Genomic DNA, 23,461 nt, shown 5'->3' on the forward strand with positions numbered 1-23,461 from the left:
TGCAACACTAAATCTCCCATCAACAGAATGAAGAACGTCCTCTCTAATATTATAACTATAACTACTATATAACTACTGTCTATTAAAGACTAATTTGAAGGAAGATTTGACTGTGACACCTGGTTCAGAGAGTCATGGCTCATACACCAAGATGATAATGTGTTATTGTAATTGATATTTTAAGTCAATTTGAAGGGATGGTGAAAATGGTAAAAACGTACAGTATAAAGTTCTGTAACACTGTCACTGCTGCCACTTCAAAACACGACAGAAATACATCGAAAGAAAAACAAAAATCTGAGTTTATCCATTAGTTTTGAAAACCTGCTGATTTAGGATTTTTGATAATCTTCTTTGAAGCAATTCAAATTCAAATGACTGACTGGTTACCAAGGAAGGAGCATTTATTTGCTCTATTTCCAACAGTTAAATGTGAAGATTGATACCACTCTCATAAATTTGAAGCTATAGCCATTAGCTTAGCTTAGCTTAGCGTAAAGACTGAAAACAGTAACACGTTATGAATTATTTGTTTAATTTGGACTATTTCTTGTCTCCTCATCTTGCCTGTGAAGTTGCAGCAGATACTCCAGATCTTCTCTGCGTGAAAGTGAGTGATCTCCTAAATTGTTGAATTGCTCCTTTAAAGACAATATGGTAGATAAAGAAAAGTTACTGTATTTTAGAACAAACGTCTAGATGTTGGACCAAATATGTGCAAATTGACCACTTGCTTTTTTTATTTCTATCCATTTTATTAAAATAATTATTAAATCCTTGTTACTTATGTAATGTAAAATGTATTAGTTGCTTAGTTTTGTGTCCCATGTACAAATGATTCATTAAAGTGATTATTGTGGATGTGCTGGGTATTAAACTATACTCATTCAGACAATGTGTGATACCAGTGTGATTTGGGGGTTAAGAGCCACACCGCAGGTCAAGTAATCAGTTTGCCTTCACCATCCACAGATCCAGGGGTGGCCCGATCCATCTGTCACACTGAGGGAATACTAATCAATGCACATCATCAAGCACCGTGATTTCTTCTTTATTTCTCAAAGCAGTCATCAGCTGCAGAGCTAGAGCATCTGACAAATGGCCCACATTGACAGAGATGCCAAACATTTCACTCATGCCTCATCCAGATTATCCTCCACACATGTATTCACCAAAAAAACAGAAACTTGACGTCATCACGTCTTATTTTTATGGTGAATCTAAGGTTGTGATCGACCAGTATAAACAGCTCTCTGGCATTCATGCTTATTGTTTTGGAAGGGCTTTGATGTGAGAGAGCAAATCAAAAAACACCACACAGGCTCTTCTGCATTACTCACAGCTTTCGATTTCCAGGGTGCAGTTCTGTTCGTCAAGCGGGTACCTCCTCAGGTCCATCATGCAAGCAGCAGTGGTGGTTATTCTAAGAAAAACACACAGAGACACAACAGAGACTGAGGTGACGTCACAGAGACACAGACGCGTCCCTCGCCTCCCCATGAAACACTTTCAACACACAATATGTAATAAATCAAAACAAGAGCAAGAGATGGAGTTTGGTGATTGTTGTGTGGAATCATGGGAGTCGTTGTCTTCACCACCGTTGCCATCATCAGAATCCTGGTTTGGATTCTTTCAGTGTCGGCCGTTCAGGTGGTTTTTTTACCGACCGGGAGCTGAATCGTTCGTCTCCTTGTCTCGGACTCAGTGATTAAAACACAGAATCGTGACAAATAAAAGTTTCACAGTAAAAATCAGCGTTTCTCAAACGACTGCTGCGACTGTTTGCTCTGCTTGTTTCTCTGATAACTTACGATCCGATGACTTAAAATCCTTCTTCCAGTTAAAATATATAGTTTTTGATGCTTCTGGCACAAATGGTTGATTAAAATACGGATTTCTCTGGGTATGAAAATTGCACTGACTGCATTTTATTGAATAATGTAATTACACAGCTCAACTAAATATATAAGATAGGCTTAGTCATTTACAGAAATCTTAATGTAGAAAAGTCACATATTGTACCTTTAATAGTAATTATTTTGTGGTTGTTTGCTGAAAACATGAGAGAGAGAAAGTGCATCGGTTCAATAATTCATGACCAGCTTTTAACATTACATTATTGTGAGGATGTTTTACCAATACCACATGTATCTTAGAGCACATACCCGGTCGCTGACCTGACTTTTAAGGTTCATTAAAAGGGAGCTGGAGACAAACAGAGAGAATGAACCATTGCTCTCTTATGTTAAGAGTTTTTTTTTCTTTCTAAATAACTTTCACTATTTTTCCTTCTTTTCCGGAGACTCTTAAATATGATTCATTTTCTATGTTTCTGTGAGTAGTCTGGAGATGTCATTTCTTTTTATGTGGATCACTAAATGCTCAGCCTCTGTGTGCGATTTTGTCAATGTGCGTTATTTATTGCTGGTTCTGAGATGTGCATTTCTGCCAGGTAGCTTTAGGAATGATGTATGCATAGCAGTTTATTAATGTCAATAAATCCAGCAGCCCGGCAAAACAGCTTTGGCTACAAATTATACATGTACGGCTCTTTGGCATTTTAACTTATATTTACCGGTGCAGCACATTTTAGTAATTAAATTTCTGTGGTTCATACGGGCTGGTATGTGTTCATCACACCGGCGTTCATTCACTCACCGCCCTCCCGTGTACATGAAATAGAGGAATTAATTTTCAGCTCATCATCTCAGTGTCAGAAGCCAGCAGCACGTTCACAGGGAAAGTTTGATGTGTGCACACCGTATGTCTCTGTGTGCATGTTAGAGCGTGATGAGGCTGATATCAAGTTTTACCCTTTCAAGCATATTTCACATTTGGGATTCATTATTAATCATGTTTTAGTCAAAGCCACCAGCTCTGCTGCAGGTTTACACTGATGCAATAAACGAACGTCCACAGCCATCTACAGTAAACAGTAATACAGTAGGTAATAAGCTGTTTGCTTTGGAAATATACTGCTTGAACGCAGGGTTTGTAAATTGGTCATGGTGGGGTGAGCAGAGTGCCGTCGGCGGGTAATTGGAAAACAAAATATGTTCTACTAAAGCTGATTGGGCCAGATTAACACAGGAGCATGCGGGGGCCTCTGGGTCCATGAGAGCAGGAGGCTCCAGGAGGGTGAAGAAAATAATACATAAACAAAATGTGTGACAGGTATGTATTTATTATTCACAATGACACTGAGCTGCATTCTGCTGCACAAGCATTCAGCTGCTCAAACTGCATCCTGTGCTGCTGCACTGTGCTGCACCTCCCCGCTGCCTCACAGCGCTGCTCTGCTGAGCGCTACAGCGGGGCTACTACATACACACTGTGACAGGAGAACATCCCGCCTAATTACATTCATAGGAAAGGTTGCATGGCAGATATGATTTTCCAGACAAAAAGTTGAAACAGACAATGTCTCTTCTCTGAGCTGCGCATGTTCGTTTTGAGACAAAAAATGGTTTTAAGAAAATAAAAGGACAGAGGAGTTTTTAAGTCTTTCTCTCTCCATCTTCAGCTCTGGTCTTCCATGTTAGACGCTGGAGTCCTGAACCTGTGCGTCCTTCAACACCGTCCTTTAATAAACTACAAACTGAAGAAACATGCAGCCCTCCATCATATAGACGATGATGAACTTCAGAGAAAATCGTGGCTATAATTGGATCCACTGGCTGTTATCACATAGAGGGAAACCTACACATTCACTTTTTCTTCATCAGTGGTGATAGATGTATTGATTATGCAGTTATCTGTGCTGTGACTCTGTGGGCTCAATGAGGAGGTGCTGGAGATCTGACGATACAGAATATTCAGTATGTTGAGATACATTAACATTTTTTAATTTAACCACCTTGGTTAGACAGGTGGGGGGGGGGAGTAGTTGTTATGTATGTAGCCATCTCTGTATATAGTCATTTTTTTATGATATGATTTTATTAAACCCCAGAGAGAAGGTGCTTTAAGAATAAATTGGAAATAAAGCATGAAATGTCAAAAAAACAACAACATCATCATTAATAACATGGCTTACATTAGCTAATAAAGCCCTAATGAAGCTAATAAAGCTAATAAAGCTAAGCTACAAGTAAGAAGAGAAAAGCAACAGAAATCTCTAAACTCTAACTTTGGTATTAAACAGGGTTTTAATGTAGATCCCATCATTCAGAGTAAGAAGCTGACTGAGAAAAAGACCTTTAAGTCTAATGACAATGAACCAACTATCTACCAGCTCGTCCTTTTACATCACTACCAAACAAACTTGGGCCCAAACCGTGAAGTAATGGTGAAGCAATATGTTGCAGTTTCGTCTTACTGTAGAAACTAAGAAGAAAAGAAAGAAGCTAAAACACGGAGAGGCCGTCCGATGTGCTGCTGGAAACCTCCAGCTGTGTCCTCTGTGATCATACGCAGGAAGACATACCCTGTCAAGAGTTACAGTCACTGCTTTTAAAAGAAAATACCCGTGGTACAGTAGCGTAGTGAAGTAGTGAAATCCTGGCAGAGGCAGCAGCTCGGAGTAACGGACAGAAATGAATTCTTTGCCCCCTGGCAGAGAGAAAAAAAAGCCCCACTACGAATAAAATTGACTTTTTATGTGACACTTAACAAGTCAGGAGAGCATCATCATTGAGTAGGCACGAGTTGGGACGGCTCACAGTGAGGGCCTGGGATTTGGAAATGTCAGCAGATGTAGGTCAGCAACTTACAGTCCCACCAGAGATGGTCAACAGCAGCAGCAGCAGCAGCAGCAGCAGCCTCAGACCTGAACAGGCTCTGCAGTCCACACTCAGCAGTCTCTGCACTGTGTCCATTCAGGATGATGTGCAATATTAGCTGCTTAACCTTTGTGAGAGACGTAACTTCTTTAATGTCATCACAATGCAAAACAAAGGAGTAAAATCTTCCAATTAAATGTGCATTCCTCTCATTGTTACCGGCAGCTCTCTTGGCTCCTCGGACCACGCATCACGCCGACAACACAACAGCTGAAAACAACCTGGAGGTGGATCCCAGAAAGCTCAGCACTACAGACAGGGAGGTTTGCAGACATGTGAGCAATAGTTTTGACACCTACACAGTCTGCTGATGCGTCCTCCTCTGTGAGGTAGCTCGCGTACCAAACAAAGATCATTGTACTACACCGTGGTTTAATAAACAGAGGAACATGAGAGAGCAGATTTACAGGAATGGGAAGAGAGAAAACACCATCTGGTGAAAGCTGAGCTCAACAAAGTCCTGAATGCTCTCAGCAACCGGAGCGCTACAGAACTGGACGGTCCGTTCGCTAACGATGATTCAGACTCTCATCTCACTGGCCAGTTAGAAAAACCTGCTCCGTCGTGCGCACCAGGCTCTAACTTTCTACTGACACGACTTCTTTTATTGATGCTTGGAACGACTTTCTTTGTTTGCAACATCCAAACTCCCTCCTGCACCACTCAGCAGTCCTCTGCCCCCTCCCTCCTCTCCACACAGGAAGAAAGCACAAGGGTAAAATCTCGCCACCGTATATCACACTTATGCAAAAATGACAATTTAAGCAAAGTTTTCTCAAAAAGATATTAAATCTAAGGTGGTGGTTGGCAGCAGCTTTCCAGATTTGATTTGGACCTGCAGTGCACATGAACCATCATACCTCCAACTTTTGATTTGCACAATCAATGTCCACTCCTGGGGAAAGGAACCAGGGGCAGGAACATGCACACTTATAGACTACAGTCTGTATATTATAGTCATATATCACATGTCAGTGGCTGTGGTGGAAGATGGGCTCAAATCTTTTTTTTTTATTTAAGTAAAAGTATCAGTGCACCAACACAAAAATACTCCATTACAAGTTAAAGTGCTGCATTCAACATCCAACGTGAATGTACAAAAGGATGATCAGAAAAATGCACTTCAATATCAAAGTGCATCATTCTGCTGCTCTTATCTATATTATTTATTTTCTCTTCTTTTTGTGACAACATTTTTTTGATTTTACCACTTTGGGCCTCAAACCTTCTGAACAGTTTAAAGGTGGAACTGATGACAACTCACCTGAAAGGGTAACAAGCCAAGATGGTTTGAAACAGCTTCAACAATCCATTGTATTACACAAGTTTATATCTAAAGTCTTAATCTGAAAGTAACTGACAAAAACTTCCATCTGAAATATTCTGGAGCTGAAGTATAAAATACTCAAGAGAAGTACAAGTATCTCAAAACTGTACTAATGCACAGTACTTGAGTATAAATACTTCCCACCACTGGTGCTCGAACTGACTACTGTGCAGTCTGCAAGACTGTTTTAAGGACTCACTTAAAATCAGTATAAATGAGTTTTTATGAGATTACAGAATAATCCTGATTGTAAACATGTTTGTTTTTTAGTGTTGAAGTCTAAAACGTATCCTGACTCGTCACAGAGTGAAGACTGAGGTGGACAGAAGGCATCACTCAACATCCAACACCAGATCAGTGGATGTAAAATGAGGACAGAGTTGTGAAGCAGAGAGAATGTGAGCTGGTACTTAAAGTGAATACAAAAATAGAATTGGTTGATCAACACAACAGCAGCTCGGATTAAAATCAGTGTAAGCGGTAGAAATCAAGGTAAATAAAGGCTTAAAAAAAAGAAAGAAATACAAACACAGGCATCAGCAGATTTCACAGCGAGTGGATAGGTGAGAGCACAGCACAAGGTGCAGCAGTGTGTGTAATGTGATTGTCCACAGTTTGTATTCTACTGTGCTCACGAGTAGCACAGGGGACAGATTCAAACAGGCGGTCTTTACAAGAAAAATGCATTTAAAACAACAAAACCCTCGACGTGAGGCGCAACATTCAAATGAACTGAGGATACAGCTTCTATTGTTAAAGTTTCATCCACTGTTCCGGGGAAAAATGTCCACACAACCCTTGGGCAAAGTCAAACATTTCAACAAAGCGATTTAATTACATGCTTACAGGAGGCTTGCAAAGGTCCTGGAATCACCACTGCATGTAGATTATGCGCCGCCTCTAATCACTGTACACTGCTGAAACAATGGTCTGGAGGACAGATCCAGGGGTTTTGACACCATCTGCCATACACTATTACTGCAGTGGGCGATGATAACAGTAAACCCCTGCGCAGTATGTCTGAGGATGAGATGCTGGAGGAACGGCTGACGCTAACGTCCTCCTGCAACTCTCTTAGCTGTCTGCGTCGTGCAGGCACGAAGCCAGTGGAGATGCAAATGCAGGTGCGATGCCATTTTCTTCTGAGTTTTACGATGCTTGTTTCTGCTCGGCGCGTCTGCGGCGCCGGAGAAAGCTGCGCGTGCCGAGCTGCACCAAGTGGAGCAGCTGGGGATGTTTATTCAGATCAGGTGGTGAATTGTGATGTTGGTACTGTTTTGGCATGAAATGGATCTTGTTTCCACCTGCTTCCATTTGGAGGAGGAGGAAGTTTTCCAGCCAGCGCACATTTAAAAACAATCAAAGTTACATTTTTAATGGCTAATAATCTCATCCACAAGTGCTCGTAGGAGATACGAGGCTCTTCCATTTGAGTTAATTTAATCCCTGTGACCATCAAACAGCAGTGAGAAGGGGGGGTGGGTGGGTGGGGGGTATGTGACAGGAGCTGATCTGATTGGCCAACTAATATATTCATCCTGCTCCCGACCTTTCTTCCTTTCCAGGATTGCTGTTGGACATCTGCTCACCAGTTTGCCACGCCCGTGTGCAACTGTCACAGAGTGTTCAGGGCAAACGTTACAGATGCGTTTGGTGGACAGACGTCTGCAGCGTTCACCAGCGGTGAGACGTTGCTGCTGCTGACAATCTTCAGCCATAACGGAGGAAAAAGAAAAACTTATCCTCCTTTTTTGTGTCAGCACCAATTCAGTAATTCAGAGTTTGTGAATACTGATTATCACATTAATAATTCATTACTTCATATGATCTAAACCTTGTCACTGCCGTTTTCTTTTATTCATGGAACAAAACACATTCCCAGCGTCTTTGCCGCCATCAAACTACTTTATTTTAACGACTTGTGTTGAGAAAAGCAGCGATCCATTCTGAGTTTGAAGAAACCTCAGGACGCTCTCTTACTTTTAGCCGTCCTCAGGGGATTTCTGACGAGTCCCTCTGCGCACATTACAGCTGACTGAATTGTCTTGTTTGTCAGTGATCGGGGACATTTAGGGTTTGAGCATTTTGAACCTTTTTATAGCCTTTCTGGGTCAATGAATCTTGGATTTAACATCACCCCTCACTCCTTCCAAAACATTGCTGTTGTTTTTCTTGAGCCACACTTAGAAGTTTGTAGACTAATAACTTTATAAATAAAACTTTAAAGTCTGTTTATTGTGACCAAAAATAAATCCGTCATAATTCATGCTGCCACAGGACCGAACGGCACGTAGCGGCAGTGGTGATGTTGTTTCTGGTGCCACATGTTGTTTTACTGACAGCAGTTATTTCATTAAACCCTGTCATGCGACCGAGTCCTCGGCTGTGTACTGCTGACTGAAATCACCCCTCCCTCCATCTGTCAATTAAGGGCTGCAGCGGAAAAGGTTCGGGGTTTTTTTTCTGCTCTAAAAATCATTTAATTGCTCTTTTTGCTCTCGCTCTAGATTTCTTCTCGTAATATCGTCCCTCCATTTTCTGTACATACTAATTGTGTTTGTGGTCACAGCCTCCCCCAGCACTGATGGAATATTTCCCCCTTTATGTCCATATTTTTCTTTCGGGGGCATCACGCATGCTTTGGATTATTAAATTGTTCCAAAAGTAAAATAAAAAAAGACACGGAAAATCCATTCTTTCTCTGTACTGAACCGGCTTCCTTTTCTGGGTAATTCCCAGCATGCACTGGGTTAGAGGCAGGGAAACAGTCAGTCACTGGGAACAAGCAGACAACACATCCTCACTCACATTAAAACCTTTGTTTTTTGTCTTTGGAGAGAAAGAGCAAACTGCAGACATGTGGAATATGTATATACATGTATAATTATATGGGATAATGCTAAATACTAAAATGTAGAGTGAAAGCAGCACGAGTGGAGACGAGTCATGAAGTCAGTGAACCAGAATTTCTACCCAAAGTTTGCATTAGCACTATAAACCACTGGTCATACCAGACTGAGTCAAGCTGTAGCAGCGAAACCCCCGAGTGCCCTGAAGTGAGCGGCGGTGCCTTTTATTGCTCATGAATTCATCATTTTAGTTGTAAGAGGAAGAATGTATGAGTTCTTCTTTAAAAAGTCATAGAGTATCATTTGAACTCACATTATTTCAGAGCAAAGTTGCGGTGATGCATTTAGAATGAAGTGATGCTCTGATGCCGAAACCTTTTTCTTAACAGCGAACTCTTTTGTGGCGCATGTCAGTCAGTTAATGTTTTTTTTGGCGACACATTTTTCACATCTTTAATAAATCAGATCTGAAACTGGCCTCTCAGTACAGGTTGAGGTTCACCTGGTGGATACGTGTTGAAATGGAGAAAAGAAAACTAAACTGGATGTGACACACAGTTGTTTAGACACATTGAAGAGAGAAATACTGACGTAGACTACCGGAGCAGCCACAGACGGAGTGTGAGATCAGTGCACATGACAGAGATAAGGGTTTATAAATGAGTGTCTGTTTACCTCAGCCCATATAAGACGGTGCCGTCAGGGTGCAGTCGGATCATACGGTTTTTTACTGTCACACCGTGAAGAAAGGACTTCTTGTCATTAAGGAAGTAGGTGTCAGGGAGCCACAGCTGGTCTGCTACACGGTTGTCCAGAGTCAGGTTTAGGTTCAGCTCACCATAGGCCAAACGCTTATCTTGCCAGCTCTGCTGGAAATACATTGTGATGGTGTAGTCCTGGAGAGAAGAGGGAAAAAATCTTATATGAAGTCACAGACAAAAAACAATTCAGTTATACACCAGGTCATGAGCTGCGGTGACAATTTAGCAAAAAGAGAAGAAAAGCTTTTCTGTTTTGTGTTTGTCTTTTAATTAAGTATCTATCTATCTATCTATCTATCTATCTATCTATCTATCTATCTATCTATCTATCTATCTTTTTGTTTCTTGCCAGCGCCTGATGAAACTAGATGGAGAGACTGGAGTCAGAAATCATGGACATGGTTTATTATAGGTTGAGAAATCAAAACTGATGGATAGTAACATAAGTTATATAGAGAACAGGAACAAGGTGGTGCAAACTCAAAAACATGACAATACAAGAAATTAAAAATCTCTATTCAGCTTCATCACAACACAAAATAAAGAAAAAGAGGAAAAGGCAACTTTGATGAAACTATGTCAGAGATAAATAAATGCATCAACATCTACGACTGTTAATCATGAAAAGGAATCTGCTCAGTGTTTGTGGAGTAGGACACAGGCAGCAAACCAACAAACAGCTGTACCAGCGCTTGTGTGTAGCACTGTCTCCACCAGCAGAAGCTCTCCAGTGAAGATATGATGTCTGCCAGCTCTGTGGTCACAGCACTCAACTGTTTACAGTGAGTGACATGAAAAACCCTTATCAGTGCACCGGCTTCATGTAAAACCTACGCAGTCCAAAAATGACTCAAAGACTTTTTAAATATTGTGCAGATCAGTTTACTGCCTCACACTTTCACTATAACACAACTCTCAGTATTGGCAGTCGTGCTAAATGGACTATCAGCTCTGTGTTCTGTGTTTCCCTAATAATTTGTTTTTCTTATCAAATAGTGCAATGCAGCCTTGATACTTCAGTCCTGCTGCACGACATCCTGCAGTTCATGTTGGAGCGTTACGCTGGATACCGAGTATCCCTTACATCTTAATCTATTAATGACACAAAGCGTGTTGTATTGAGAAATGTCAAATGTGGACAAATGAATAAACACCGAGCTCCTAATGAGCACTCGGCCATACTGCCGATAAACAAATCAATCAACCCTCTCATCAATTTATCATTAAAAATGAACAATTGTCAAAGCAGATGTGGGGAAAGGAACTTTAAACTGGTCTGACAAAAACACACACACTTGACTGTACAACCAGCAGCTGCAAACATTAACATTTATCTATTTTTTTTTATCTATCTCAACCCCCATCAAATTTAAGGTGAACGCAGTATTATCACTGAGAATTTAATATACTCATTAAATGTTGCCACCCTGCAGAAATGCTGGGAAAGCAGAATCATAAACAAACTGTTTGTAAAAGAAAGTGTGCGGTGGCTTTGAGCAGGTGAGAGTCACCTGATCGCTCCAGAGGAATAAACCCAGGCGAAGAAATAAAGACAGGCAGAAGACAGAATAGAAAAGCATGTGGGAGGAATGAGCTGCACAGTGAGCGACTGTCAGACTGAGTGAAATAAAGAAAGCGCTAAGAGACAGAATGACGTCACCGCTCAGACTCCAGCCATATTGCCTTCCTCACCTCTCACCCTGCATTTCTCGAGTCGGCGCCACAGTAACAGAACATGTGCTGTAACAGTGAGCAGACTGAACTGTAACTGATCAATGTTTCTATCTGTTGGTTTCATTCAGTGCAAACTTGTGAGATTCTTGTCCGGCAACACGGTTCAAACCGCGTGTGGCAGCGGTCGTGGGTGGGAAGCCAGTGAGGGATCATGTATTTGTCGGCTGAGGCGTGCGGGACCTGCAGCGCTCCCCAGGTCAACAGAAGAGTCGGCGGAGAGGGGCGCTGCAGTGGAGAAGACCACGACCACCGAAACAAAAACAAAAAAACCAAAAGACCAAAACTTACCATGTTTACTTCTGAGATGGAGTCGATGCTCGCTATGTTGATGCTCATTCCTACGATGACTGGAGGACCTGAGGGCAGGAAGGGAAAACCCATGTCACCACAAAAGTACAAAAAGGATTACATGCAACTGCTGCACTTAGAAAGCACTTCACTAAGGAAAGTGAACAGACAGAGTAGTGATGATGGAAAATTAACAGGATTTCCTCTCACCTAAATTTAATCCCACTTAAGTTCGTAAACACATTCAACCAGTCAGAAGTTTCACAACACACTCATTTTCACTCTTTATATTGAAGTTTCACCAGTTCACCAGTACACCTTCCTGCAGCAGTGGCAGCGAATGAAGCCCTGAAAGTTAATGCAAACATGTCCTACAGGTTGAGGACCGACAAACCCTCTGCACAAAGGCAGCGTCGGAACAAACAGTGTTACGACACCCTCTGACGCATCATTAGGACAATACTGTCCTGCAGGAGGTAGAATCAGAGTGGTGGGGAAAAGGCACACACTGGTTGGTCAGGGCTTCATCCTACAGCAAGGTAATGACCCAAAACATGAGAAGACCAGAACCGGACGGAGGCTTCACGTGATGAAGACCAGCACAGTCTCCAGACTTGGTGGTGAAAGCAAAGCAAAACTGCAAGCGACACACATTTGTGGGAACTTCTGCAACAGTGTTGGGACGAACGAGTGAGTTCGGCTGGATGAGTCAAAAATATAAGAATCATTCCATGACTCCAGTTGTTTGTCTGTTCTGTGTTTTAATTTCAGAAACATTGAGACATTGAATTATGTAAATTCAAAGTTGTAAAACTTTTGTCTCGTAGTGGAAATATTCATGTTTCATACTGGCTGTAATGCACTGAGGGCTTTACTCCCTTTTGCATTTAGCATGCTCTGCATTTCCAACTCAGACCAATGGACTCACACACTCAGCAATGCAATACTCCCAGTTTAAAGACCAACATCAGATAGAAGATGATGCATGACCTCCACATGTTCAACTATACTGATGAAAAATGGCAGTGTTAAGTACAGTACTGCTCACACACATGGGCTACTCTTGCAGTGTACAGTGACAAAGCAAATTCAAATCTGTGTCTGCTGCTCAGACGCTGTGCATAGAACAGAAAGTAAAGATCAGTTCCTCTGAGAAGCTTATGAAACAACACTGAGAAAATGCACTCGTCCATACTAATTTCTAGGCTCGCAATTCATGTAAAAGAACAGGAAGAGCAAACCGTGCCTCATTTACATGATTACAGTACAGGCTGTAGACATGTAAACAGCTACGCACATCGACTCCCTTACATGTACACTAAACACTCAGCCCGCTTCAATATTCAACTTTAGGTTTACAAGGATTATCCATCCACAGAGCTCGTGTCCTCACAGCCACTGTAACCAGCAGCCAGTGACTCCAGACATGATGTGACACTGTATGATCATTAACAGGTAAATCTACACACAACCCTCTCAATATTACAATACTTTTGTTTTTTACAATATACTTTAAATAGCTGCCATGATAAATTTCCATTTGCCACGTGCTGGGGTTTCCCCTCAGCCTCCAGCTCACCCACACTTTATTTAGTTTCCTGGTGTCAGCTCTTTTCAGATTTATCCAAACAAACTTTGGAATATCAGCATCATACTACAAGCACAGTTCGTCTTTGGTCAACACAGACAGTAACACAGAGGAAGCTGATGCAGAACTGCTGGGAGGGCTGGAGACTGGAGTCTGTTTAAACTACATACAGCACTGCTTGTTGTTTTTGTTCCTCTGTTCTTTGCTCGATGCTCGTTTCCAGCGAGCAGCAAAATAAAGAAACCTGGCACCCTCCACTCCAGAAGCTGTTACCCTGGGCAGCGGCCTTTGGAAATGTGTTGAAGGTTTTTTTTTTATTTTGACAAATTTTTCTCTTTCTATCTTTAGTCCTTAACATCCTTAACACCGTTTCCACGACCCCTCCCTCTACGAAACCCGTCAGCCTATCAGGCCTCCAGACGTGAACTGCTGACACAGAAAACAGAAAGAGCAGAAATGGCCCAGTGATTGGCTCATGTGGCAGTGCTGAATCAGGATGTCCACATCATGTTCTGTAGTATTATAGTGGAGATGACATTAGCATAAGGATCGTAAACAACGCAGAGAAGCTCTGCTACAGTGTCCAGTGTTACTGCATCATATCATCACGTTCATGAGGAACTGAACCATGACCTTCTACTGAAATGAAGGATGGAGGATGTTAATGTGTGTGTGGGTTTGTGTCCCTGCCTCTCCGTTTGTCTGCGTCTTTTCCACTGACTTTCATAAATTCAGGACAAAACAGAAGAGGCTGAGGATGAGACAAGTCATATCTGTTCTTGAACATCTGCTCAGCTCATTTGTTTTCATATTTAAACGTAGTAAGGCGTCACCCCCCCACACACAATCTTATCTGCCCAATGTGACTGCCATGATGTGTGGGGTCCATTCTCAGGAAGTGCATGAAGCTTTAAATCTATTTGTGATGTTCAAATAGCACCGTGTCACCAGTAAGCATTTCTTAATTCTTTGATAACACTGTGATAATATAGTCTGTATGTTTTATGTTAAAACACCAGGTTGGGTTCAGACAGTTCTGGACCACTGAGACTCAGAGCCGATGGAAGTCCTGCACAAGTTCACAAAAAACACAGAGATTAAAATGAATAAATAAACCAACATGTTAAAGTCGTCTTTAACCAGATCAGATCTACAACTTCTCCACTGAATCCTCTAAAACTCAAAGCTTTGAAATGCAAAGAGAGTGGAAAAGAAGACTGTGACAGGAACTACAGACAGCAGGAGTCATGGTGAGGATTTTAGGTGGAAAACGTATCAGAGCCCATAAAGATTGACGACATATAAAAACTCCTAATATGATAATCCTGATCTATCCAAATACCTTCACCACAGTCAGACCTCTGATCATTGGACATGAGTAAAGATCCAGTCTAATCAGAGCTGTCAGTTTACCCTCACTGACTCTGTTATCACTGTAATAAACTGTGTATCTGGCTTCAGTTACTTAAAGCATGGAGCTCACTGAACATCCACTTGTATGAAATAAGAGAAGAATGACCAGGAACATTTTGTTTGAACAAAAATGTTAATTACAAACATTTCATTGTTCACTGCATCTGGGCATTTCAGTCTATTCCCACAAAACTAATAAAACCTAGACTTGAATGAAAGTATAACGTGGTCTGAGGCACACTGACCCGGGACGATGGTAAATAATTGAACAGCGCTTAAACATGTGGTTTAATAAACATGTGTCTCTGTGCTTGACCAGACTCAGAAGGTCCTACTCTGTCCTCCTGCAGGGAGTCCTGCCAGGACCTGATCCAACCAATGACCACACCGTGACTGATGAAGTGTCTCTTACCTGTTCCAGTAAATGCACAGTTAAAAAACTACCATCACACATCTCGATGCATGAACCCAGCGGAGTTTTAAGTTTCTGTTGTGACGCAGCTTGTTGTATTAACACACATGTACAGTATGTGCTGGGTGTAGAAACCTGCGGCAGCTGTGTGACGGGCAGTTTATGCAAACCTAAGTAAATGGACACAGAACAAGTTAGTTGGGTTCTCTGGCTAATTTACGGTTCTCCGCTGATTAGTTACCATAACAGGGTCGTTATTTGTAAGCTTTGACACAGTGTACTGTCCTGTACTGTCCTTACGATCCTGAGGTATTAGCGTCAGAAAGTGCTGCCCTGAAGCCTGAGGGCAGACAGTCGTGACTGTGCTCATCTGTGACGTCACGCACTTGAGACACATAAAATTTCTACTGTAAAACTCACAACTCAGTTCAGAAGGATGAAAGTGTGTCTGTCAGATAATGAAAAGAACTTGAGCCGACCTGAGCTCAACACCCATCACTACACGTAACGTCACGTTGTTAAAATATAATTGTTACATAATATAATTTATATTATATTATAAATATAAGATATAATTTTTATTATATTATTATAACATGTTTAGAATTATTATATTATACAAATAATAAATACTAGTCTCATAACATCAGTTTTAACACCACCACACTATTATCATATTATTCTACACTGTTTGATATTATATTCTATTACATTTTATAATATCACATTTGCATATTTTTTGTTGTAAGATTATTACATTTATTATTATTGTTTTTATTATTATTACTATTATCATTATTATTATTATCATTTATTTATTATTATTTTTAATTATTTTATTTCCATTACATTCTCCCTACGATTATATTTATATGACATCATTAATGCCCACCATACTTTCCTTTTCACCCTCTCAGAAAAGGCAGATACATACGACTACATCACACATAGACCTCAAAAAATACACACACACACACACACACACACACACACACACACACACACACACACACACACACACACACACACCATATTCTTTTAATCTTTTCGTCTCGTCTGTTTTTATTTACATGTCTGTGTATTATATGTTCCCTTCATGTCACACTTGTTTTTGTTCTGCAAACTCACCAACAAAACAACAAAAAGTATCAGTTCTACAATGTAAGAAAATAAAATAAAAGATAATGAAAAGAACTTAGAACTGAAACTGTGATGGTGTGAAACTGACTCAGAGCCATCACTTCTGTTTCAACATATCCAGATTTATCTACTGTAAATGGCTCAGATCACTTATTAATTATGATGTTTCTCTTCAAATACTGGTACTAAAATATTAACCAGAAAACCACTTGACTGTAAAGGCCCATCTATCCTCTCTTATATTCTGTAATCCTATTTCTCCCCCTCCCACTCCTCCCACTCCTCCCACTCCTCCCACTCCCACTAAATGCCCTGAAGCTTTGTCATATTCCCTGACCCATCTCCCATCTCTTTCTAAAAAAAAAAAAAAGGGGGGGGAATGTAAGGCCATTTTCCATCGCACTTTGTGAAGGCAACCAGTAACAGTTTCCCCCTGAGATGTCAAAGTACATTCGTTCGCTAGATGACAACAGAACGCACCAAATCTCTCTCTCTCTCTCTCTCGCTGCATATTTTGACCCTGCTTTAGTGAAACAGAAGCACTCACTTTGTCACCACAGCTTTCTCAAAATAAAACTGCTACCTGCACTTGCACTTCACACGTTGTGAGAAGAACAACGCTCGTCTAAAAAAAACAAAAAAAAAACAACTTTACATCTTTAAATAATCATGTCTCTGTTCATTTTCAACCAAGATTTAAAACGTAGCCAAGAAAACGCTTCAGATTTTTACCACTGAATTCTTGAAAAACAACACGAATAACTGACGAACAAAGTCACACAGAAGTACAGTCAGTTTATAATCTGTCTCTCTGTTAGTTTATTAAAAGCTGGATTTGATGGAAAAAGGAGAGAGTGCGAGACAGATCATGATGTCCAGACGCAAACCATATTGTCTGTGAACAATGAACATATGAGTGTGTAAACGGTTTCCTCTACACTGAATGTGTTGACCTGCTCTGATGTCCGCCAACGTCCCAGTCGATGTCTGATGATGTGATGCATTAAAACAGAACAGAGAAAGAAATAAAATGCACTGATCTTTAATTATCTACCAGTTTCACGTCTTGACCGAGTGTGGAGCTGTAACACTGAGCACAGGGACAGAGCTCAGCGGTTCCAACTGATTTACTATAATTGGACTAAATGACAGGTGCCCTGTGCAGTTTTTGGGTCACTGGTGACGTAGCAGAGAAACGATTACATGTTCTACTGGCATGCACAAGAGAATGAACACGAGCACAGGGTGGAAACAGGTGCTGGTAATGCTGAAAAAGCAAAAGTGCAGCAATAAGAGAGGAGAAGAAGTTAAGTCATGCAGGCTAAAGACTGATGATACCTGGAAGAGACAAAGAACGGTGTGTTTGGTCAAGCATTTCCATTTTAGTGTCTATGCATCAGTTCATGAATGCAAAACCAACAATGACTGTCGAGACGTGTACATTCAATAACTAATGATAACTAGTTAGCAGCTTTAAGATATAATGAGGTTTTTGCAGTGATTCATTTCTATTCATTTGACATTTTGAGAAATATGTTTATTTTCCTTCCTGGTGAGTTAGAGGAGAAGACTGATACCTCTCTTATATCTGTCTGGTAAACATAAAGCCTGTTAGCTTAGCTTAGCATAAAGACAGTTCATAAGTAACCAAATCTAACCACCAGCACCTCTAAGGTTCCCTAATTAACACGTTTTATATCTCGTTTGTTTAATTCCTACAAAAACTGAAACGTAAAAACAAGCAAACTGCAGTTTGACAGAGCCGTGAGCAGTAAAAGAAGTCTTGTCCTCGCCGTGAGGTTGCCAGGCAACCAGCGGAGCCTTCAGGTGTTCAACACTCTCAACAGTTATCTCTCAACAAAAGATGACACCCACATTTCAGTATTATACTAATTATACTATAAATACTGAATATTTTATAATATATTGCTGACAATAAGTAGAAATGATGAAACAAAGTGATCAGACAGTTAACCTCCTCCATCCTGCTGCAGAGCTTTCTCTCACACAGTCAAAGAAAATGTACAATTTTACAGTGAGTCATTTGTGTGATGACATTTTCTTACATTTTGTGCCACACTTGTTGTTGGAAATGGTATCACCATGGCAACAAATCCACTATCCAATTGCCGTATTGGACAGGTATCTATCAATAGCCCATTTATGCAAAAGGGTTTTTTCTTTTTAAGCCTTTAGCCTGCAAGCATCATCTGTCACCACATTCAGCCAAACAGGAGACACGTCCTCTGGATCCCTCTGATGCAACACAGGTGGTTCATGACTCCACACTGACAGTCAAGTCATAGTCTGAAGGACACTGAATTCCTGTGGAGCTGAGTGACCAGGTAACCTAGCCTATGTTCGGACAGTCAACATGAAGAGAGCGACCACCTTGCTCACACTGTTGTTTCCGTGGTAACGGGATGTTTGATGATTGGGTGTAAAATTTTGCAACTTCACAGAGTGGTTGTACCATTGTAAGTTTCCTTGTCATTCACCTTCTGCTTTTCCACACCCACTTTTAGCAAACAGCTAATTTTACTTAGCATGCTGACTTGAAGCTAAACTCATGAATATTTGTTTGGCTAAGCTAAGCTAAGCTAACCTGCAGGTGGTTAACTTAGCTTAGGGTAACAGTTTGTCATTTCCACACTTTGGTTTCTGAACAGATTGAACAAGTTCAGCTGTCTATAACTTTATCTGCACACTAAGACTCCACATGGGAACGAGTGGATGTCGTTACCTCACATTACAAAGTCTAAAGTAATAATGACTCTGACAGTAACTGGCAGGAATCTAGCAGAACTAAAAGACCAGTAAAACAACATCTCAAAAACAAAGCTTCATGATTAGATTTATTAGATTAGATGATTAGAAGTTTGTATCATACTAAAATGACACCCACTGTTACAAATAATAAAGCTCCTCCACAGTCTGATGCATCTGGAAGACGACTGCTTCCTTACTGGGTTAAAGTAAATCCTAACGGCCCAGCCCTTGATTTCTTTTTTTGACTGTAAAGCAGGTTAAGAAAAGCGGTTCCAGGTTTTTCACTTTGTCTCGCTCTTAATCTTTGCTGTGTGTAAAGATGAAACTCTTTAGCTAACAGAAAAAATTAAGTTGGTGTGGTTGGTGTGAGTGCAGCTCAGGTGTGTCAAATCAGTGCAGATCCTTCTGGTGTGTCATGGGCCAAATTCTTCCTATTTTTAATGGGAAATGCCCCTTTGTTAACATTTACATACCTGCACTGTGAAACTAAACGCTGCAACATCTGCATGACATGGTGACTGGCCTGGACTGTGGCTGCTGTGTCATGGATCATGTTTTCACTCTTTGTTGACAGTTGCTTTCTTCTTTTCTTTTTTTTTTTTTTTTTTAGCCGAGCCGTCCTCTCCTTTGCTTATTATCTTTGTATTCTGGACTCCAACAATGTGTCGCCACGTTCAGCTTCCAGTCTGACAGTCTTCTCTAGCCTCAGGTCAAACAAGCTAAACTGATGTGGTGGGCGGCGTTGCTGCTCTATTTAATGTTTTCTTTGGGAAAGGCATTTCATAGAAAAACAATGTAAGTTCAGTTTGTAAGTTGTATCTCAACTTGAACTGAGGGCAGCACAGACGTGTGAGTCTGGGAGCAGCGGATCTCCTCACTGCTGGTCACGTTCTCCTAATGTGGGCCACACCAAAGTGCTGCACCTCAGGTATGACCTCCTCCAGATCCCATGGTCTCTGTCGCTGACAAATACTTCAGAAAACATTCAATGTTTGACTGGAAGGAATCAAACAGATTAAAAAAGCCACTCTATGTCCCCATACAGACAGTGTCAGCTACTGTCTACTGTCTAGATACCGTCTAGTTAATGTGGTTACCCTTAGTCTGTCAGAGAGTAACCTTCTGGGCGCTTGCCAAAACGAGAAATGCCTCTTATGGATGTCAGTAGCAGCCAAAGCTCCAGCTGTACAGTAGCTCCACAGTTGTTCGTCACAGATGATATTCAACTTGTATATTCCTCTACTGATAACAAAGCATCATTAAACTGAGACCGGACAGGACACACAGGACTGTGCTTACTCTGGCATTTGTTCGGGTGAACAGTGTTAATACTATCCTCGTGAAATGTGATATAAGATATGTCTGCCATTTGGATAATTGCAGGCTTTATCAGATGTAATGGGAGTAGGGCATGTGTGCACCAGGGTCTGTGCAGAAAAGAGAGAAACACAGGTTTGTGTAAATCCTGCTAATGTTTAATATAATACATGGACAGTGTGTGAGAGCGAGGATACAGAGAGAGCAACACGCACTTTAACCTCATGACGGGTCTGAAAACAAAACACCCGTGCACTGCAAAAGGAGATATATATATATATATATATATATATATAAAACAAGATAAAAAATTGAAAAAGAAAAAGATGGATTACTTTCTCTCCTCATAAAATGTCATGCTTGATCAGCCTGATCTCTGAATGCAACCACAAGAGGGCAACATAATGATATTCCCTCACTATCTCCACTGCTTATAAATTGGACATTTTAATAAATGAAGCAGCATAAATTACCAGCAAACAGGTGCTGAGATTAGGAGCTGAGTTAACTCTTTTGGCGTATCTGGGCTGATTCTGTTCTTGTGCCAAGAATAATGAGTTTTCAGCGGGTGAGCAGACATCTCATTGCACCCCACACAGCAGCCGCACGTGAAATCTGATTAAAGAGGCTCCTTAAGGAAGCGAGACAGTCAAAGATATGGCAGCGTACGGTAACACACAGTAAAGCTTTCCCTCCAACACCGGTGAAATCTTCATGATGTTTACATTTCATGTGAATATGGAGAACGTGAATATTCATTACGCCACAAATTTCAGTCCGGAGCATAAACACATCAAACTGGATGTATTTCATTAAACTGGAGGAAAGCGTTGTCATATTATTCCACAGATCCTGTCAGTTGTAAAGCCGTCTGAAAACAAATTTGCTGGACAGCAAAGAAAACACCACTCTGCCTCTTATATAAAAACTCTGATAATCAACCCATTGCCTAGCAACAGAGGGTTCCATAGCAACTGTGCAGCATTTTCCCTACAGTGTTGCAAGAGAAGCATGATGATTTATCCAGTCGAGTCTGTGTTTGCTTTTGTTTTCAGTGGCTGCTGCTCTCGTGAAGCCCTTTCCTCAAGAAATTAACAAACAGGACAATATGTCGTGTCGCACTGAATTCTTCTTCTGCATTTAATACAAAGGTCTCGTTCATTACTCCCGTCCTGGCAGGGAGCAACAAAATCAAAGGCAGGAAATGCTTAGAAGACCGAAATGTGTCTTTGACAGACATCGATTGTGACCAAATACAGACGCAGTGAGAATGACACCTTAAAACTCAATTATTGAACGCAGTGTTTGTGGCAGGTCTAATGAATTCAACTCCACTGTTGCACAGGTTTTCAGGTTCTTATGTCCATTCTCTTACATTGGAATGAGAGTGGACTCAGAAAAAACATATCTACCTTTATCTTTGATGAGTTCATCCTAAAGTTTAGAGACCTCGTGACTTCTATGTGTTCAAATGAAACGCACCAAACTCCTAGATTATACCAAACCTTGTAGAATCCCTTAAAATGACAGAAACTGAGCTGTGAGGAAAATTCATGTTGATAAATAACATGATGTTTAATCTAAAACAATAATAATAAAAATAAAAATGGTTTGTAAATTACGCCTAACTGATCAAGTCCTTGTACTGCTCCTTAAATTTAAATTCAGTCATTCATGTGTTTATATTATTTATTCACTATAGGAACTGTAACATAAGGTTGTTTCTATCTATTTTACTTTTATTTATTCTATTGTTGCTCCTTGTACTGACCCATGTATGTTGGCCTGTTGCCTCTGACGTGAACTCATCTGTCCGTGAGTTTTGATGTTGTGTGAATGGACTGGGCAAGCTGCAAAGGAATTCCCCTTCTTGGGATACATTAAGTCTGACTCTGAATCAGATCAGGTGATTATCACAAGCACCTATCAATGATATCTCAGTAAAAAGCATTTGACGTACTGCTTGTTAACTAGGTGGTGATATTAAATCAAGGGAATGCATGTGTTTGGATAAGTCTCTTTACATTATTGTACCTCAAGGTTGTGAATGTAGATTGTTCTTATGAATGAAGTTGTTTAGGTCACTACAGGGAACTACAGAAGTTGTCCACGTTGGCTGAGTTTATTCTTCCTACATCCTCAAGACCTTAAAGATTTCCACAGACTCACAAAATGAGAATACCTGTGTTCACTGCACCAGTCAGGAAAAGTCACCAAAAACATTTTGATATAACTTCACCTCTAAAAAAAAACATATAGTTTTTTATTGTTATAGATGCACAGTGATGAATGTGTAAGAAGACACTCCTACAAACAACTCTCAGAGTTGTGGGGAGCTGGAGCCTACATCCCAGCATGCATTGGGTGCGCTGCACCGGTCACCAGTCTATCACAGGGCTACCACACACACAGACTGACGGACACATTCACATAAACAGGAGAGTTTCCAGTTTAGCAGACCAGCATGTCTCTGGTCTGTGGGAGGAAACTGGAGCAGCAGAGGAAACCCACACAGACATGGAGCGAACATGCAAACTCACAAATAGAAAGATTTGAACAGATTGGTGGACGGGATCCAGGACCTCGTTGCTGTGGGGCGACAGTGCTAACCACTGAGCCGCCATGACACCCTTATAAATATTCAGAAACATTTAAAAAGTTGCCTCACTGACAAACAACACCTCTCCAGGCAAATATATTGAGGCCTAGAACAAAATGTCTGCGCGATTGTCTCTGCTCCAACGTGGCCCCTTGTAACCGTTAGATACTACTTTCAAAATAAAATGCTGGCTTTCTCTGTGGTAGTAAATCAGGTAAATTAGAACAGTATAAAATCACTGCTCCGCTGTCATTTGTTTACAATATGCATCATAGTTTATGTATGCAACCGCTTTCTGTCACTTAGCCAATGTCGTCTCTTTCAAAATAAAGTAATATTTCAACCCTGTAGAAGAAAGATATTTGGCTCCAGTTCTAGAACATCATTTTCACCACTTCTTCCAATCCTGTCACAATGGAAAACCACACATAAAAAGAGCAGGTTAACTATAGCTGCCATTTTTAAGTTGGAACAACTTCA

General features: G+C 40.8%; 1 protein-coding gene across 2 annotated transcripts in view; it reads right to left on the reverse strand.

Moving 5' to 3' along the window:
* LOC111222220 (gamma-aminobutyric acid receptor subunit beta-4) overlaps positions 1-23,461 on the reverse strand; it is a 46,562-nt gene that overhangs the window by 6,529 nt on the left and 16,572 nt on the right. For both annotated transcript variants that reach the window (XM_022745861.1, XM_022745862.1), the window contains 3 exons: positions 11,744-11,811; positions 9,636-9,856; positions 1,341-1,423 (listed from right to left, as the gene is read on the reverse strand). In XM_022745861.1, coding sequence (XP_022601582.1) covers positions 1,341-1,423; positions 9,636-9,856; positions 11,744-11,811 — 372 coding nt within the window. The remainder of the gene's footprint in view (positions 1-1,340; positions 1,424-9,635; positions 9,857-11,743; positions 11,812-23,461) is intronic.

Source organism: Seriola dumerili, unplaced genomic scaffold (genome assembly GCF_002260705.1).
Source record: "Seriola dumerili isolate Sdu_G_001 unplaced genomic scaffold, Sdu_1.0 BDQW01000091.1, whole genome shotgun sequence".
In the NCBI taxonomy this organism is placed as follows: Eukaryota; Metazoa; Chordata; class Actinopteri; order Carangiformes; family Carangidae; genus Seriola; species Seriola dumerili.